At 47.1% G+C, this 15,431-nt stretch overlaps 1 protein-coding gene across 5 annotated transcripts in view; it reads right to left on the bottom strand.

The window, feature by feature from the left end:
- Nucleotides 1–15,431, bottom strand: part of SMARCA2 (SWI/SNF related BAF chromatin remodeling complex subunit ATPase 2) — a 1,363,970-nt gene that overhangs the window by 884,661 nt on the left and 463,878 nt on the right. For all 5 annotated transcript variants that reach the window (XM_069228509.1, XM_069228519.1, XM_069228497.1 and 2 more), the window contains one exon: nucleotides 3,433–3,499. In XM_069228509.1, coding sequence (XP_069084610.1) covers nucleotides 3,433–3,499 — 67 coding nt within the window. The remainder of the gene's footprint in view (nucleotides 1–3,432; nucleotides 3,500–15,431) is intronic.

Raw genomic sequence — 15,431 nt, forward strand, 5'->3', positions numbered from 1 at the left:
ATGTTTTTGGTTTCCCACGTTATTTGTCTATTTAGTAAATCCAAATACCATATTGAAACAATTTACCCGTTTTCGTAGATTTCATTGCAACTCTATGATTATTACGTTTATCCAAGGTCCCTGCTTATTTACGCGCTCCCTTTTTTTTTTTGCAGCATACTATGGGCTGCCAAGGGCCTACCTTAGGAATGACTTGTATGTAATAAAAGGGGAGTTTAAGGCTTGGCAAGGGGTTTTAACTGTCAAGTCGAAGTGGAAACTGTGCACATATGCATTGCAATGGCAGGCCTGAGACATGTTTATGGGCTACTGAAGTGGGTGGCACAATAAGTGCTGCAGGCCCACTAGTAGCATTTAATTTACAGGTCCTGGGTATATGGTATACCACTTTACAAGGGAGTTACAAGTAAGTTAAATATGCACATTGTGTATACACCAATTCTGCTATGTTTCGGGGGGGAGCACATGCACTTTAGCACTGGTCAGCAGTGGTAAAGTGTTCAGAGCCCTAAGGCCAACAAAAAGATACAGCAAAAATATAAGGCAGACAGGCTACAGATTTGGGGGAAGACCACCCTAAGGCTGACAGGTGTAACAATATACAAGAAATATTATTGTACAGCACACATCCCAAACTGATGTATTTTCAATGGTTCTCTCATATACAATGTTAAAGCAAAAGGAGGCACAAAAAAATTCTAGGATCATATAGTTTGGTCAAGTGCAGAAGCCCGAACTGATCCAGTATTTCCTAGTTTTACATGTGGAAATCAGCAACTAAATGAGTATCTCCATCTCTCTCCCTTTCAACATCAGTGGTTAACGCTTTGCCTTTAATTCTTTAATGAGTTATATCAGTAACAAAATCTTAAAATAAATGTTTTACTTGGTAAATCAATTTCAAACAAGAAGTCTTTCTAGAAAAAAAAGTGTACAGTTGATTAAATGGTACTCTGTTTTAAAGTTCATATAACCTGCTCCCCTGACTTAAAAAGGAGGCCAATTTCAGGTAAGGTTCAATCAATTGAATAATTTGTTAGAGGGGCAGTGAGAACACCGAAAGCTTTAGCTTATTTCCTTAGAGGGAGCGTGTGCTGCCAGTGGCGTTTTTATGTGGTGTCAGTAGTAGAAGTGGGCCACCCTAATGGTGAATGTAAGGTGGATTACGCATGTAGAGAAGTTGGCAGTGCCTCCCAAGAAATACTTTGGGAACCTATGCTTTTTTGTGTTATTTATTTATGTACAAATTAAGCACTGATATGGACTCACATTTATGCAGCATCATAACAACACATTAAAATCCTAAAAGGTCGGGGCAGTTCAGTGAATGTACATTCTTTTCGACATTTGTGGTCAGGAGACAATCTACACCTCAATTTCTTATGTTCTTCATATTGTGGTGAAAGTGCTATGAAAATTACCAGAATTTTAAATCGAAATGTTGCCATACAGAATGGCCAGTTAATAACTCAAGGCAATATAACACCCTTTGCCTCCAGGCTTTGAAAACGTCTCCTCTTTTCAGTGGGAAGTTAAGGCCCTCTGTATTCATCAGTCACTAAACTTCTGTGGGGTAGAGAGTGGGTTCTCAGACAAAGCATGAGTGTGCCTCTTATGTGGGTATCTTGAGTCAGAATTTTATTTCAGCTCAAGAGTAGCCCCTTAACAGTGCTGCCACTTTGATTTGCTGAAGCAGTTACATGTGCCATGTTACAGAACGAAATTCAAAATCTAAAATATAGTTGTTGCCTTTTTTTTTTTTTTTCAAACCCCAGCTCACCCAAACTTCCATAGCAGTTGTCTTCTGTTGCCTTCTTAAACAAGAGGAAGTGCAGCCATCATTGATGCTGGGTCAACAAGAAGGTTGCTTCAGGGGCCTATAGATAATGGTGCACTTGTGATCGATAAACCACCTAACCTCGAAGAACCAGTTGCCAAAATTGTGGAATTACTGTAGAGGAGCCACAAAGTAGGCTCAAGCAGCTAGCAAGGCAACTCATGTATGAGAAACTTAATTTATGTAGATCAATGTAACTGCTTTGTGAACCTCAAGCTTGTAACTAAGTAGCCATTTTGTAGACCCAGTTCATTGACATTAAGTCCATCTCACAAAATCCTTCCTAAAACGTTGGTAGAGCAAGGCTGAAGTGGAACCTTCGTTACTTCTTCAGGGACCTGAGTGGATAGACTGCCTTTAGAGGGGCCTGGTCCCTCATAATGAGATTTGGGGAGCGAGGGGTGTGACACAAATAAATGAGTGCTATCAGGAAAACAAGAGACTGTCTCTATGAATAGCTTCGCCTTCAAATGTCTTCTGAAGCCTGCCATGTTAGCTGATTCCTCCGATTTTTGCAAGGGGTGAATGTGATTTCCTATCCAGCACTGATACCGCAACCCTGACCCCTTTTCCAAGTCGATTTTGATTCAGTAGATTGAACCAAGAATCTGCTTGAAGGAATATTTACAGCTTGAAAAATAAAAGAGGGTCATATCAAATTCAACACCAAGATTATTAGAGCTGAATGGAAACTTATGGCTTTTCAGTTAGTTTTTAGTGAGACTTGTCTGAAAAATGCACTATTTTACCAGCCTTTTGGAACCACAAGTTTTCTTTGTGTTGATACGCAAAGCAACAATGTTTAGCATCAGACTTCTTTGGAAGATGGAGTCAGTAATCAAATATTTCATGACTCCCCTTTTGGAACTGCCTTTCAAACCTAGATCATTTCCCTCATTTTATTTAAAAGTTATGTTGTAAAGGGCACAATTTATGTATTTTTCAAAATTCCTACAGAGGGAGAATCCCCACCCCAATCACACATCATGGTACTCTGGGAAGCTCGGTGCAATGCAAGGCAACCCGCCACTTAATACATGTACTAGGCACCACTGCTGGTATTGATTAAATAAACAGAGGCGCACAAAGTAAAAAAAAAAAAAAGATTCAAATAAGGGAGAAACACATTATAATATGTGGAGAATTATTATCCAAGATAGGACCTTCTGTTTATTATTTTGACGAGTATAACGATAACAGACGTTGATATCATAATATAATACTTGCAGAATAACAAATGGGAGGAATGACCAGCTTTTCAGGTAAAAAAGATCATGGTGAAGTATGGTAATAGATCGACCATTTAACCGTTCAACCTTACTGAGTGTTTTCCCAGATGCACATTATCAACAAAAATAATGCACAGTATTGTCTGAAAAAACTGCATTAATGTATTTCTTATATTTCACCATATTTATTCTTTTGGTTCAATAAAGCCGATTAACAGCAACATTTACTCCAAATAATCGAAAAATATTCTCAATCAAGTAATACAAAACATGATTCTTTTAGCTCTGTTCCCACAGCAGTGAAATAACTGTTACATTGTCATTACCATATTAATATTACCATATTAACAAAAAAATAAAGCAAACCTTGTAAGCAATTTTGACCACCGTCGGAGCCCATTTGTCAAATTCGTATTGCCAGTTGGACAAGGTCCTAGACGAAACAAAAATGTCTTTACTTTCATTGACAAGCCTATTTTAAAGCAAACGCCTTAAAAAAAACTAGAATGCTTAATATATGTAAGTCAACAGTTTCAACAGTACTGGTAGGTTTTGGCACAACGTAGCACCACTCAAATTAGTTTGTGGATCTTGGGACACTTTCTGAAATATCACAAGAAACGCATTTACATCCATGTTAGTGCCTGAGCAGACGATGAAGATAAGAGATTACAACAACAGTTGCAACCTATGTGCTTTGACAAGACACTACGAACATGCAACATCATATCGACTGCTGAGTGCATGTAATTTAATATTTTTCAGGATAGTTCTTAAGGTGTCCATAGCAATACTTCAAGTGTGTGAATTTTCAGTTTGATTCATAAGCCAAATTAGTATCTTTCATAAATCCACACGCTTGAATCATTCCCTATCATCAGGTTAGGAATCCTCAGCATTCTAGTATAGCAATAACAATATTAACATGTTGACAGACATTAATGAGTAGCTCTCGCATCTCAATGGAAACTGCCAAAATTCCAGCTAATGAGATGAATGCGCTAAGTACTACATTCACCCCAGAAACTACAATAGCTCGATCTTCAGAATGGCAAGCAATATCATAACAACACCCAAGGGAGGCAGGCTTACGTTTAGTGAAACAGTTTGCTCAGTAGTGCTTGGCCCACAGAAGAACCTACCATAGCAAGCAGATTCAGCCAGGGGTGCCTGACAAAAGTGCACCTGTCTTTCAAAGTGATGCCTCACCAAATGTCATTGAGTGCTACATCACAATACAGTGCTGTTGTGAATAACATGCACCCTGTAAAGCAGAAGAAAAAATGCTACTTACCCTGTAAGCATGTGTTCGTGGCTTGTAGTGCTGTAGGTTCACATTCTGTGAATACTCCTGCCATCTAGTGCTGGTGTCAGACATGTACAACTTGTTCTGTTTGAAGAAGTCTTTCGAGTCACGCAGTATGACTAATCCTTTCGTTGGCAGTGCACATGGCCATCACCTTTATAGTTAGATTGTTTTCCTGCCAAGCGGGTGATGATGGAGACAGAGAATAAGAGAGAATAAAGATGCCCATGCAATACAAAGGAATAGTAGGCTAAGAGAGAAGCTATCTGCAACAACTGACAGCTTCAGGGCAGGAGGGCAGCACATGCGAATCTACAGCACTACATGCCACAAACAGATGCTTACAGATGCTTACAAGGAAAGTAACATTTTCAGTTGGTGGCATGCGCAGCTGTTGATACACATGCTGTGCATAAATTGTACAGCACTTTCACCTTTAAGGCAGCAGTTAGTTGGAGGATGTGCAGAGCACTGGAAGTTACTTAATTTCGGTAACTAAATAGATGGTAGAGACATATTCTAGTTGTAGATTCCTTACCCTAGAGTTTCCCCCAGGCGTCAAAAAGGATCCGGAGGTTTTTTTCAAGTAATACCCTTGCGCGTCAGCAAGTGGCGTTGGTCGACTCCGCGAGCGTCGTAGTCACCATCATGACATCAGGAGTAGTACATAGATGCCGCCTCAGTGCAGTGACGTCATTTTTTTCAAACGACTTTCCACTCCAAAGCGCAGAACTGCTAGGAACACAGATTGGTGCGCCAGAGCTAAGGACCTGAAGGGGGAATTCCTGTCCCTAGAAATCAATTTGCAAGCTGGGACAATGAGTGGCTCGGTAAGGAATCTGCAACTAGAATATGTCTCTGCCAGATATTTTGTTACCAAAGGTAAGTAACTTGTACATCTGATAGAGAATTCTAGTTGCAGATTCCTGAACTTAGAATAGATACCCAAGCAATGCCATCCTCGGTGGTGGGCTGCAAACCAAGATCATAGTAGGAAGTCCTGCAGGGTCGAACAACCAAAGTAGCTGTCCCGACTGAGCTGACTGTCCAGGCAGTAGTGGTTAGCAAATGGGTGCAGAGACGCCCGCGTAGCTGCCTGGCAGACATCCAGGACAGGAACTCCGCGTGCCAACGCAGTGGTAGCAGCAGTTGCTCTGGTGGAATAAGTATACAAGCCCTCAGGGGGTTGCTTTTTGGCCATAGAATAGCACATCTTGATGCAAAGAAGTACCCATCGAGAGATGGTACGTTTTTGAACCGCCTTCCCTTCTTTTGCACCCACACACCCGACAAAGAGTTGATCGTCCACCCGGAAATCTTTAGTACAATTCAGATAGGACGACAATGTTCTTTTTGGGTCCAGGCGGTGGAGTCGCTCCTCCGCATGGGAAGGCTGTGGGGGTGCGTAGAAAGTAGGCAGGGTGATGGACTGGCCTGCATGAAAAGGCGTAACCACCTTTGGAAGGAAGGAAGCCTTAGTAGCTCACTCACCCTGCGAGCAGAGGTAAGGGCAACAAGAAAGACAGTTTTTAAGGGGAGGGACCGTAAGGGACAATTGTGCATTGGCTCAATGGGGCTGTACACATTAAATAAGTAAGGACAACATTGAGGTCCCACTGAAGCATAATAAACGGAGTGTGAGGAAATAAATGGGTGAGACCTTTTAGGAATCTACTCACTATAGGTGATTTAAAGAGTGAGGGCTGATAAGGTAACCTAAGAAAGGGCGAAATGGCAGATAACTACCCTTTAGGGGTGCCCAAATTAGAGCCCTGCTGGGCTAAAGAAAGAATGAACAAAAGAACCTCGGATAGAGGGGCAGAGAGGGGGATCCACAGATTTGATGGTGCACCATGCCACAAATTTATGCCAATGACAGGTGCATATATTTTTGGTGGAGGGACGCCTGCCTACCAAGATAACATCACAGACTTTGGGTGGAAGATCAAAAGTCATCAACTGTCGCTGCTCAATCTCCACGCATGAAGGCGGAGATTGGACAGGTTCGGGTGGAGAACCGTCCCCTGTTGCTGTGACAGAAGATCCGCCCCAAGAGGCAGTCCGAGTGGAGGATCGATGGCCATGCTCAATAGCTCTGGATACCAGACTCCCCATGCCCAGTCTAAAGCCACCAAGATGACTTGGGCCCGGTCATACCTGATCTTCTTGAGAACTCTGGGCAGAAGTGGTATAGGCCGAAAGGAGCCCAGAGTTCCACTCAAGATGAAAAGCGCCTCTGAGCGAGTGCCACCTTGGAAACCACCACACAAAACAGCTGAGATTGCGTCTTCTCTGCAGAGGCGAACAGATCTAACCAAGGCTCTCCCCACTGCTAAAAGAGACCTTGAGCCACCTCCGGATGGACACGCCATTCGTGATCGGCTGTGCATCGACGGCTGGGTTCGTCTGTTCTGGCGTTGAGAGATCCCGCCAGATGTTGAACCATCAGGGTAATGCCCTGATGTTCCAGCCATGTCCAGAGACGTACGGCCTCTTGACAAAGGGTCCAGGACCCTAATCCGCCTTCCTTGTTCCAGTACCACATGGAGGTAGTATTGTCTGTGAACACCAGCACTACTTTCCCTTTGAGAGAGGGAAGAAATGCTTTCAACGCAAGCCTGATCGCCCAGAGCTCCAGAAGATTGAGACCAGAGGCCTCTGAGCTCCGCCACTCCCATGTGGCCGCTACAACCCAGAAATGACACATCTGTCACTATAGATAGATCTGGTTGGGAAAGGGAGAGGAATCAGCCGTGGACCCAATCCGGATTCGAAAGCCACCACTGCAGGTCTTTGGCAGTCCCCTACGAGATCAGGACCCTGTCAGAGAGTTTCCCCTGATGCTGGGCCCACTGGAATTTCAAGTCCTGCTGCAGAGCCCACATACGCCATCTGGCATGTGTTACTAGCAGGATACAGGAGGCCATGAGGCCCAGCAGCCTCATAGTCAGTCTTACCAAACCCAAGATAGAGGCTGAAAGATCGGAATCATAGCCTGAATATCTTGGACTCGCTTTTCATGAGGATAAGCCCAAAACTGCACTGTGTCCAGAACAGCTCCGATGAAAGGGAGCATCTGAGAGGTGTGCAGCAGGTTCACCTTGGTCTGAAGGTAGGAAACGACTTTCTGGGCGAGTCCGCCTTCAACATCCAGTCATCACGGTAGCGGAAGACTGATACCCTTAACCTGCGCAGATGAGCTGCAACCACCGACATCACTTTTGTGAACACCCGAGAGGCGCTGGTAAGGCCGAAGGGGACCACAGTAAACTGATATTGCTCATGACCTATCATGAATCGTAGTTAACGTCTGTGGGCAGGCAGGATGGGGATGTGGAAATAAGCGCCATGCAAGTCCAATGCTACCACCCAGTCTCCTGGGTCTAAGGCAGACAGAACCTGAGCCAGGGTGAGCATTGAATTTCTCCTTCTTGAGGAAGTAGTTGAGGTCCTGAAGGTCTAGGAAAGGACGTAAGCTCTTGTCCTTTTTCGTCACCAGAAAGTAGCGGGAGTAATAACCACGACCTACTTCAGGAACAGGGACCTTCCCTATAGCTCCCTTGGCCAAGAGAGCTGTGACTTCCTGGCAGAGAAGTACCAAATGATCCTCCGGGAGTTGGCTGAGTGATGGAGGCATGGCTGGTGGAGCAGATTCGAAAGGGAGTAGCCCTTTCGAATGATCTGCAAAACCCACCTTTCCATAGTGATGGAGTCCCAGTGGGGCCGCCCGCTGGAATCCTGCCGCCAACTGGAAGGAAGTGAGGGGATGGACTAGGAGCTGCAGCGGGGGCAGAGGTGGACTGGGCAGGCCTCTGGTTCCCTGTCCCACACTCCGTAGGATTCCACATCCCCGTTCCGTTCCTGGCCATGCAGTGGCTGGACAGGGGGGCATGACAGGGAACCCCTTCCGTGACCACACAAGGGGCAAAAAGCAGACTGCGGGGTCGAGGGGCAGAGGAAAGAGCAAGGGACCGAGCCGTAGCCCGGGAATCCTTGAATCTCTCCAAGGCCGAGACCGCTTTGTCTCCAAAGAGACGAGAGCCATCAAAGGGCATGTCCATGAGGGACTGTTAGACATCCCCAGAAAAAACAAAAGTACGCAACCAGGCGTGGCGTCGCAAGGCCACTGTCGTAGCAACCGATCTGCCCAAAGAGTCGGTCGTGTCCAGCCCACATTGGATTGTGAACTTTGCCACATCTCTCGCATCGTTTACAGCTTGGGAGATGATAGCACAGGCCTCCTCTAGTATCTGCGGGGGAGGGGAGAGACTTGCGCAATCGTATCCCACGGAGAGTGGGTATAGTGGCCCAAAGGGCATGCGGTGTTCACACACTGCAGCGCGAGACTGGAGGAAGAAAACAACTTCTTCCCAAAGTGTTCCAGCCTTTTTGATTCCCTATCCGTAGGTGCGGAAGGGATTGCGTCTGAAAAAGAGGAAGCCTGGATGACAAGACTCTCAGGAGTGGGGTGTTGGGACAGGAATTTAGGGTCGTTCGGAGCAGGCCGATGGAGGCGTGCAATAGTCCTATTCACAGGGTCCCTTGTGTTGGGTTTGGACCAAGTACCCAAAAGGACATAGGTGAGAGCTTCATTGAACGGTAAAAGGGAATAAGATGCGGAAGCCCCTGGCTGAAGCACCTACGTCAGGAGGTTGGACCTGACCTCTACAGTAGGAAGCTCAAGGCCAAGGACCTCAGCCGCCCTACTGACCACCATACCATAAGTCGCTCTCTCCGGCATAGCAACGGTAGGAGGAGACAGCATGCCAGCGTTTGAAGAATTATCCAGTCCACTGGCATCACCCAATTCCTGTGCCCAGTCCGAAGGTGGGTCATCCTGGTATTCATAAGGGTCCAGGGACCCCTCCAATCCTTCCCTGAATTTGTACCCATAGGAAAAAGGGTCCGAATCTGACCTGGAGTGAATAGACTCCATCAAAGACAAAGGTCAACGGTGGCCGACGTCACTCCGACCCGGAGTCATCGGGGATAAGGATAGAGTCGACGTTGATAGTGGGCACTACTGGCATCAGGAGCATCGACAATCGACCCGGCGCAGGGGGGAAGGTCTCAATGGTGCGACCAGCACCGGTGTGGATCTGCAGGCGGATCTGGAGGGGACCTCGGTGGCCAGAGCCGAAGCTGCCGCTGCGGAACCTGAAGGCCCCTCAACCGAACACCTTGGGCCTGAAGGCGCTGTATGAGGGTTCGTCCGCCCAAAGATGAGGCGCACGGCCTCACAGAATTCCTTAAGTTGGGCGGTGGTCGCTCCAGCTCCTGGAAACGTGAGGATGCGCAGAGCGGACCCAGATGCATGCTCAGAGGACGGAGGCCTTGAGCGTCGACACTCCTCCCGCGTCGCGTCAGCCGAGCGACGGGACAAAGTCTGAGAACGATGAGAACGCTTTGACGATGATGACTTCTTATCTGCACCTGAAGATTTTGAGGACGACGAGTGGTGATGGCTCCGTGAACGGTCTTGAAACCTTCCTCTCGATCAAGACCAGAACCTACGTGGAGTCGAGCGCCAGGCAGCCATGAGTTTGAGGGACCGCACCCTCAAGGCCTTCAGGTGCATGGCCCGGCACTCGGAGCACGAATTCGGGTTGTGGTCGCACTCTAGACACCAAAAACAAACCTGATGCGGATCAGACACCGAAATCATGCGGTGACAGTCCTCACACGGCTTGAACCCGGTCTTTGGGGACATCCTCGATGCACGAAAAGCTCACTAGAAAACTCGACAAAACGGTCGAATTCGGTCAAAAAGAGACCAGGGTAGCTCTCTCCGGATCAGCGTGTGGAGTGGAAAGAAATGAACTGATGTCACTGCGCTGAGGCAGCGCCTATGTCCTACTCCCGACGTCATCACGGTGACTACGACGCCTGCAGAGTCGACCGACGCCACCTACTGACAAGCAAGGGTATTGCTCAAGGAAACTTCTCCGGATCCAGTCTGACGCCTGGGGGAAATTCTAAGGTAAGGAATCTGTAACTAGAAGTCTCTATCAGATGAGCATACACAAGATGGCTTGGTCCACGTGGGCCTGCTGTCTCACTAGGGCATCCACACAATAGTGCTTAGTAAAAGTGTGTGTATGGACCAGGTAGCTGCTTTAAAAATGGCAGCTATTTGAATGCTGTCTAAGAAAGCCACTGAGCTTTTTGCTTTGGCATACCGGGTCTGAATACACTTGACTATCTATTGAGCAATTCCTGCTTTTAATATAGCAAACCCTTTTTTGTGGTTTTGAGAAGGTTGTGTTTTGCAAAATGGTTTTGTCCTGTCAATGTAGTACATGATGGCTTGCTTTATGGCTAGTGTATGAAGTTTCTGCTCTTCTACTGAGCTTGGATGAGGGAAGAAAACTGGAAGTTCTATGTTCTGGTTAAGGTGGAAGGAAGAGGTCACCTTGGGTAGGAGTTTTGGATAGGTTCTAAGAACTACCTTGTCAATGTGAATCTTGAAAAAAAGGTTCCTCTTAAGTGAGTGCTTGAATCTTTCTTACATTACTAAGTGAGGTAATGGCGACTAAGAAGGCCACTTTTTAAGAAAGAAATTGTAGAGAGCAAAAATGAAGGGGCTCAAATGGGGGTTCCTATTAGTCTTGTGAGGACTATATAAAGATTCCAGGATGGGACAGAGTACTTTGGGAGGGATAACCCTTTTAAGCCCTTCCCTGAAAGCTTTAATTAAAGGGCAGATATGAGTGTTCCCTGTTCTGCAAGTTTGCTTCCACTGCAGCTAAATGTAAACAAATAGATGTTTAAGTCAGTCCTGAGCACTGCAGGTATAACAGGTAGCAGACAATGTTCTGCACTTTTAGTTTTAGGAGATCGAAGTGTTTCAGCAGACAGTAGTGGATAAACATCTTCCACTTTGCTGAATAGCAGGCCCTGGTGGTGGGGCGAAGAGCTTCCCTATGGATGATCATGCACTCAGGGGGCAAATTTAGGTAACCAAACTGTAGGATTTCAGGAGCCACATCGCTAGATTGAGTTATTTGGGGTTGGGATTTCTCAAGAGTCCCTGGTGTTGCATGAGAAGGTCTGGCCTGTTGGGGATTTTCTCATGTGGGACCACCGAGAGCTCAAGAAGGATTGTGGATCAAGAATGTCTGGCCCAGACGTGAGGCACCAAAAGTATGGTGAGGGAGGTCTGCCAGAGCTTTCGAGCCACGTATGGAAGATGTGGGAGAGGCAATTCATTGACAGTGCATTTCTCCTGGACTGCGGGTGTGGCAACCTGGAGGCAAAGTTTGGGCATTTGGTGTTTTCAGCAGTTGCAAACAGATCTATATCTGGAAAACACCATTTGTAAATGCCTTCCTTGGCATGGTTGACCCCTAACTTTTTGCCTTTTGTTGACGCCGGTTATGATTGGAAGTGTGCTGGAACCCTGCTAAGCAGGCCCCGGCACCAGTGTTCTTTCTCTAAACTGTACCTTTGTTCCCACAATTGGCATAGCCCTGGCACAAAGATAAGTCCCTTGTAAATGGCACCCCCTGGTACCAAGGGCCCTGTGGCCAGAGAAGGTCTCTAAGGGCTGCAGCATGCATTATGCCACCCTGGGGACCCCTCACTCAGCACATGCACACTGCCTCACAGCTTGTGTGTGCTGGTGGGGGGAAAATGGAACTTCCGTCAGAGTGCCATGCCCTCAACCCACTGCCTGTGGCATGGTTAAGTCACCTCTCTAGCAGGCCTTACAGCCCTAAGGCAGGGTACACTATACCACAGGTGAGGGCATAGTTGCATGAGCACAATGCCCCTACAGTGTCTAAGCAAAACCTTAGACATAGTAAGTGCAGAGTAGCCATAAAGAGTACATGGTCTTGGAGTCTGTCAATTATGAACTCCACAGTTCCATAATGGCTACACTGAAATCTGGAAAGTTTGGTATCAAACTTCTCAGCACAATAAATGCACACTGATGCCAGTGTGGGATATATTGTAAAATACACCCAGAGGACATCTTAGAGATATCCCCTGAATACCAGTCCGACTCCTAGTGCTAGGCTGACCAGTTTCTGCCAGCCTGCCACAACCAGATGAGTTTCTGGCCACATGCGGTGAGTGCCTTTGTCACTCTGTGGCCAGGAACAAAGCCTGTACTGGGTGGAGGTGCTTCTCACCTGCCCTTGCAGGAACTGTAACACCTGGTGGTGAGCCTCAAAGGCTCATGTCTTTTGTTACAGCACCCCAGGGCATCCCTGCTAGTGGAGATGCCCGCCCCTCTGGCCCCGGCCCACACTTTTGGTGGCAAGGCCGGAGGAGATAATGAGAAAAACTAGGAGAAGTCACCTACCAGTCAGGACAGCCCCTAAGGTGCCGAGAGCTGAGGTGACCCCTGCCTTTAGAAATCCTCCATCTTGAGTTTGGAGGATTCCCCCAATAGGAAAAGGGATGTGCCCCCCTCCCCTCACCCTCAAGGACAGTAGCCATTGGCTACTGCCCCCAGACCTAAACACACCCCTAAATTTTGTATTTCGGGGCGACCCTGAACTCAGGAAATCAGATTCCTGCAACCTGAAGAAAGAAGAAGGACTGCTGACCTGAAAGCCCCGCAGAGACGACAGAGACACCAACTGACCTGGCCCCAGCACTACCGGCCTGTCTCCAGACTCAAAGAACCTGCACAGCGACGCATCCGACGGGGACCAGCGACCTCTGAGGACTCAGAGGACTGCCCTGAACCTAAAAGACCAAGAAACTCCCGAGAACAGTGGCACTGTTCAGTACCTGCAACAACTTTGCAACAAAGAAGCAACTTTTAAAGAGACTCTCCCTTCCCGCCAGAAGCGTGAGACTTCACACTCTACACCCAACGCCCTGCCTCGAGTTCAGGAGAAGCAACACCGCAGAGAGGACTTCCAGGCGACTCTAATGACGTGGACACCCTGAGTCACCCCCCACCACCCCAAAAGCGATGCCTGCAGAGGGGATCCAGAGGCTCCCCCTGACTGCGACTGCCTGGTAACAAAGGAACCCAATGCCTGGACCAAGCACTGCACCCGTAGCCCCCAGGACCGAGAGGAACCACCTACCAGTGCAGGAGTGACCAGCAGGCGGCCCTCATCCTAGCCCAGTTGGTGGCTTGCCCGAGAAGCCCCCTCTGCCCTGCCTGCATCGTCTAAGTGACCCCCGGGTCCCTCCATTGCTTTCAATAGCAAACCCGACACCTACTTTGTCTACTACACCCGGCCTCCGCTGAGGGTGTGTTTTGTGGGCTTGTGTGCCACCCCTGCCCCCCAGTGCTCTACAAAAAAACCCTGGTCTGCTCCCGGAGGACGCAGGTACTTACCTGTAAGCAGACTAAGACCAGGACACCACTGTTCTTCATAGGTGCCTATGTGTTTTGGCCCTCCTTTGACCTCTGCACCTGACCGACCCTGTGTTGCTGGTGCTGTGGCTTTGGGGTTGCCTTGAACCCCCAACGGTGGGCTGCCCATGCCCAGGAGACTGACTGTGTAAGTGCTTTACTTACCTGAGAAAACTAACCAAACTTACCTCCCCCAGGAACTGTTGATTTTTGCACCGTGTCCACTTTTAAAATAGCTTATTGCCATTTTAACCAAAAATGTGTGTACTTCTGTTTTAAATCAAAGTTCTATGCTTACCTATGTGAAGTACCTTGCATTTTATGTACTTACCTCAAATCTTGAGGTTCTAAAATAAATTAAGATATTTTTCTCTATAAAAACTATTGGCCTGGAGTTTAGTCTTTGAGTGTGTGTTCCTCATTTATTGCCTGTGTGTGTACAACAAATGCTTAACACTACCCTCTGATAAGCCTACTACTCGACCACACTACCACAAAATAGAGCATTAGTATTAACTAATTTTGCCACTATCAACCTCTAAGGGGAACCCTTGGACTCTGTGCACACTATCTCTCACTTTGAGATGAGCCAAATTCCTACACCACTGCTGAAAATAGTAGAACAGGACTTATGATAGGAGATGTCATTAGTGAAAGTGATGCTGCATCCTGCTGAGCAGGTCCGCAAAGTTGTTGTCCACCTCTGGCAGATACTCCACTAGGAGGTTAACCTTTTGGTGAATTGCCCATTGCCAAATATCCTAGGCTAAACGTGACAAGTGGGGCAAGGGAGTGCCCCCGTTTTTCTGAAAGTATTACATGGCAGTCACGTTGTATGTCTTGATCAGGACTGTTTTGTGGTAAATGTGGCATAAGAATGCTCTGAATGCCAATTGGACTGCCAACAGATCCAGGTAGTTGAAGTGAGATGTCTGCTGGAGGGCTCATGAGGGATGCATCCGTGGTAACGGTCACTTGTGGAACAGGGTCTGGAAAATAACTCAGGTTCCGGGCTGAAAGCTGTTACTTGGTGGCTGCGACATCCTCCCAGTCGAGGACCTCCCTCAAGATATTGTGGCTCTCGTTATCTCTCTGCTGTTGCACTGGCTGCCATGCAAGCAGACTGTCATGACTTATAGATGGTCTTCTTCCACCAAAACGTGAGGCAGGCAGAGCAGTAGGCCTCATTATGGTCCAGGGACAGTCACAAATTGAAGACAGAGTGCTCGTCTGTCCACAAGCATTTTGAGTGGCACTGTGGACAGTAACTGAAAGGTGTTTTTCCAGGGCCGAAACTACGCATGAGCAACAGGAACACCTTTGATGCAGAAGCTAAGCATTCAACCATGACACTGAGAAAGAACAAGTGCACAGATCGATCGAATGCTATTGAAAACAGAGAACTCAAGAGGTCCTGATGAAGTTCACTAAGTGGCTTCGACTCAAAAGCTCCCACGAAGGATGTTTAGACCTGATGGTGGAAGAAAACTATCCAACTATAGACTCAATGTGCACAGCTGACTAAAGAAGGAGTCACTATACCCCACAACTCGAAAGACTTCTTTATACAAAAACAAGCTGTACACGTCCAAGACCAACACTACTAGGGAGGACAATGCGCAACATGTCTATCAACAGCTACACATGTCACAAACATTATTCTCCCCCTTCAAATGCATTTGCCTTCCTATGTTAAAAAGAAGTAGGCAACAATACATTCTGCTGTGCCTTGCTTCA

Source organism: Pleurodeles waltl, chromosome 1_1, assembly GCF_031143425.1.
Source record: "Pleurodeles waltl isolate 20211129_DDA chromosome 1_1, aPleWal1.hap1.20221129, whole genome shotgun sequence".
In the NCBI taxonomy this organism is placed as follows: Eukaryota; Metazoa; Chordata; class Amphibia; order Caudata; family Salamandridae; genus Pleurodeles; species Pleurodeles waltl.